The 5,000-nt window shown below is 46.6% G+C and overlaps 1 protein-coding gene across 1 annotated transcript in view; it reads left to right on the forward strand.

Annotated features, from left to right (window-relative positions):
• Positions 1–2,881: 2,881 nt before the first annotated feature.
• The window catches only part of onecut3a (one cut homeobox 3a), a gene marked incomplete at both ends in the record, with an annotated part of 15,644 nt that continues 13,525 nt past the window's right edge, over positions 2,882–5,000 (forward strand). The window contains one exon of the mRNA XM_080002916.1: positions 2,882–3,917. Coding sequence (XP_079859042.1) covers positions 2,882–3,917 — 1,036 coding nt within the window. The remainder of the gene's footprint in view (positions 3,918–5,000) is intronic.

Here is a 5,000-nt window from a genome sequence, read left to right on the forward strand (position 1 = left end):
TTTGTGTGTGTGAGCGCGCGCGTATACAGTATGTGCGTGTGTGTGTGTACGTGAATGTGTATGTGTGTGTGTGTGTGTGTGTGTGTGTGTGTGTGTTTGTGGCATATGTACTTTTTTTGCTCAGAACATTTTTGTTGCATTTAGAAATGTTTTAGTTCTTATTATGTTCCTTTTATTTTACATTATTCTGTGCAATACCAACTTTGTTTATGCTGACAAAATAGTTAGGTGTAATAGGTGTAAGTATAAAAGTTTTAGACCCTGGTGAATTAGCAGCAGCAGAATGAGAGTTAACATCCATCACCACCGGCGACCCGATAAGCTGCTCTGGCCGGCTGGCTGAGCAGAAATGACGGATTCGCTGCTGTGCGGAGTTCGGTAATTCATTTTCGATAGCGGTGGTTGGTGGGATCAATATGGGGACATTAACCCAGGCGGACACTGCTGTTCTCCTGATGGCACAAGCCAGGAGCTTCCATCCCCCGTTGGCAATCAGCAAGACACAGTTTTGGGATCAGTATTTGGGGGACCTATTGGTGCGTGCCAAAGCCAGTCCACGATATTACAATTCATCACTGAACTGTTTGTAAACGTTGCTTGGTGGAATTCTAAGAAATACTTTGTGAAATAATTAGTGATGCTACAACCCTGCGGAACTTTTTACTTCTGAGTCGAAATCCTAATAAACCCATTTTGTTCAGGATTTGTGTGCAGGACTATTGAGACTCAAGTGGGGATAGGAATAATATTAACAATTAGCAGGGATCTTGCGGCTGTTCACACACACACACACACACACACACACACACACACACACACACACACACACACACGCACACACACACACACACACACACACACACACACTTTGACAGATGTCAAAAGGTGTATAAAAAACATATCCTGAAACTAGGTAATTTACCACAAAATGACAGATTTAATATAATTCAACGTCTTACTCCTGCACATGGTCATTCGTCACCAAATGCATTTTATTTCTTATCCTTGAATTACCTGTGTCCACATGAGAGAAAGAAATTACTAAATAATAATGAAATAAATAATAGATTGTTTAACTTAATATAATACAAACCTTACACTTGTAAGGCTTATATGAAATTTAATTTCCTCCTATGGCAGCCATACTGCAGTAGTTATATCGATGGAGCCCCTGATCCATACATAGCTACACTGACACTGATGGATTGCTGACCTGGATTGACGTCAGCAATTTTCATACGGAAGTTTGTAAGTCAAAATTTCATATACTATCAGACTGAAAAAGTTCAGCGCTGCTGTAGTCAATACACTGCAGGTCTGAGAAGATGTAACGTAAAACTATTTACATTTATCCAGTGTTCCTTCTCTTATTAGACCAAATGTTTCTGAGAAGAGAAAGTATGTTGAAAAAGGCATTATATCGCTTGGCTTATTTAGTTCAGGAAATATCTCAATTGAAAGGTTAAGGTTAAGAATGAAGAAGAAGAATCTTTAACGGTTACCGTCTAGCAATGCTAATAGGCCTATCAATAAACTCAATTAATTGATTATTGATCATGAAAACGAAGATAATACAGATGTATTTTAATAGAATGGCAAAAAAAAATACATTACAACTTGAAATTAAAGTTAAAGAACCGAATATAAAACCTGTAAACTGTAGACGCGCAGGACACCTTTTGTAACTTTATGTTAAGTTTGTATTGCTCACTAAAAGCGCGGTGTGGTGTTAAAGCATTTCCTTTAATATTTAACCTCAGACAAGAGAATCACATGTTTTTTTTCTGGCGCCGACAGAAGCTTCTTTATCAGGAAAAAAACAAGGAGCAAGTCTTTCTTATCCCACGGCAGCCATCACAAGGTAAACGTTGCACATAGAGCCAGGGATCACATATGTGCTAAAGACAGGCGACTCTATCTAATCTCAAAAAAACTTTTAATGCAATCTTTTTTTTTTTTTTTTTTTTTTTGCTGTGGGGATACGAGCTCCAGTTCGCAGAGCACTGGGAAATCACCGTCATTCTTAAAGCTATACATTTCTTAGTTGTTGTTGTTTTTTTTCCAATTTGGAAAGATTAAAAATATAGGTTTAAGAAAGTGAAACAATGTTCTGAAAGTGGTGTCGGTTGACATTTTAACGATTTTGTTAGAGTTGGTGAATTTAAAAAAATATGATGAATTAGATTAAAAAAAATACAGGTTTAAGAAATTGAAGACACGTTTAAGAGCTGTTGGTTGAAATGTTGCCAATGGTATCTGTATAAAAATGCATTCATACAAATACAAATATTTTTTGATTTGAGAAACCCCCCCCCCCCCCCCCCCAAAAAAAATAAATCACAGGTTAAAGAATTTGAAGCGACATTTTTTGGCTTGAGCCAATGGTTGCTTTCCTTCGGCGCGCGGGACGAACCTCTGACACCGCGCGCCGCTGACGTCACTCGCAGGCACCAGACGGAGCGCTTTGCGCGCGACAGCCTCCCTACGCTACGCGAGAGCGCGCGCATGTCCACGGGCACAGTCACGCGTTTTAACATGCGCGCGGGCACGTCAATATACACACCGGACGCGGAGCGCGAGCATCTCGGTAGTAGAAGGGGCTCCACGGCGCGCGAGACCCACGCAGGACGGAGACACCTTCCCGACGCGCAGCGGATCCCGTGAAACCATGCTGGATTGACCGCGGAGAGCCACCTACAATCAATGGCCTGGCTTTGAAATCGTTCGAAATTTATTGGAAAGGAGCGTGAGGCAGGAAGAGGGGGAGAGAGAGCGAGAGAGAGAGAGAGAGAGGGAGAGAGAGGGAGAGAGAGGGAGAGAGGGAGAGATAGAGCGAGAGAGTGCGGGCGAGAGGGGTGGAAATAAAGATTCCCCTTCAACGATGGAACTTACAATGGAAAACATTGGAAATCTCCACGGCGTGTCTCACTCCCACCACAGCAGCGACTTGATGAACTCGCACGCTCGGCAGTCCTCGGCGTCACACCGGAACCTGGTGTCGCACGGGCGCTCCGCCATGGTGTCCAGCATGGCCTCGATACTGGAGGGGGCCGGGGACTACCGCACGGACCATGCGCTGTCCGCTCCCCTGCACCCGGCCATGACCATGTCGTGCGACTCCGGGATGAGTCTGAGCAGCACCTACACCACCCTGACGCCGCTGCAGCACCTGCCACCCATCTCCACCGTCTCGGAGAAATTTCACCATCACCCGCACCCGCACGCTCACCATCACCCGGCGCATCAGCGACTCGCGGCGGGTAACGTCAGCGGCAGCTTCACCCTGATGCGGGACGACAGAAGCCTGGCGTCCATGAGCAACCTGTACGGTCACTACCCCAAAGATATGTCCGGCATGGGCCAGCCGCTGTCCCCTCTGTCCAACGGTCTCGGTTCTTTGCACAACTCCCAGCAGACTCTCGGCGCATACGGTCCCGGAGCGCACCTCTCCAGTGACAAGATGCTCTCGTCGGGTGGGTTCGAGTCGCACGCAGCCATGTTGTCCCGGAACGAGGAGCACTTGGCCCGGGGTCTCGGGGGCCACGGAACCGGGCTCATGACGTCGTTAAACGGCATACACCACCACAGTCATCCGCACTCCCAAGCGAACGGGTCCATGCTGTCGGACCGGGACCGGCAGACGGTTGGAGGCGGCCAGGGAGCCGGGTCTGGGCAGGTGGAGGAGATAAACACCAAGGAGGTGGCGCAGCGGATCACCGCGGAGCTCAAGCGCTACAGCATCCCGCAGGCCATCTTCGCCCAGAGGATCTTGTGCCGGTCCCAGGGAACCCTCTCTGACCTGCTGCGGAACCCTAAACCGTGGAGTAAACTCAAGTCGGGCCGGGAGACGTTCCGGAGAATGTGGAAGTGGCTGCAGGAGCCCGAGTTCCAGAGGATGTCGGCGCTCCGGCTAGCAGGTGAGTGAGGCAACAGCCCAATCTGACTGATGTGAAGAGATCAATTAGGAGTCAATGTGGCGAGACTGTCAATAGCCGCTCAAACGGACATTACTAGAAGTTATAGTCAATAGGCATCGAGTAAAACTTCATCATGGCCAGTTGCAGGGGTGTTCCATGTTTGGGGAAAATCTATATTTAGATTGATGTGCTTAAAGTGTGTTCAGTGTAAACAGAGGCTGGACAACGTACCATCAAAATTCAAATTTAAAAATGGATCGAGCATCAAACCAAACCAAACATGTCGAATAGACTGGCCTGGTTTACTGTCTGTCTTGCTCTCTCTCGCGCCACGTGCACGCACGTGCACGCGCGCGCACACACACACACACACACACACACACACACACACACACACACACACTCGCGCGCGTATTTCGGTCCCTCTGATTGTACTTAAAGTAAACAAAGAAAACTCAAAGTCTGTGAATCAAATTGATTGCATCTTCCAACTATAAGCTAATATATAACATTAATCGCAGAACAAAGCTAAGTAGGCAAATTACTATTCACGTCCTGGCATTGGAACACCATTTCACTGTAATTCTCCGAATAGGGTTTTTTATTTTGGGATAACCGGTGCTTTGATAGTGCAACTGTCAAATTCGTTAAGGCGTAAACAAGGATCGTCTGAGGGCCTGGCCAACGAGTCAGGGGAGCATGACCTCCCAGGGATCAATACTCCAGGTCCCGGCGTCCCTTTTCAAAGTGGCGCACTGATAAATGATCGATTTGGATCTGAAAGACAGCGAGACAAACAGATGCGTCTTTCTCTTGCCCGTGCACAGCATTATCCTTCCATAGGGCTCACAATATTACAGTACACATGCCCACTCCACGCACACTCTGGTGTATTTTGTTTGCTGGGCTGATGACTGTTTGTTTTCCATTTGTTGTTTTTTGGAAGTGTGTTCATTGTCGCTTGTAAAATGTAAGCGTGGGCATTGATTGCAAAAAACAACAACAACTAATGGCCTGCAGAGGGACAATAGACCAAACCACTGTGAAATATTAACGGCAAAAGGATTTCTCTTAGTGCGCCGC

This window comes from Zeus faber (genome assembly GCF_960531495.2).
Source record: "Zeus faber genome assembly, chromosome: 1".
Classification (NCBI taxonomy): domain Eukaryota; kingdom Metazoa; phylum Chordata; class Actinopteri; order Zeiformes; family Zeidae; genus Zeus; species Zeus faber.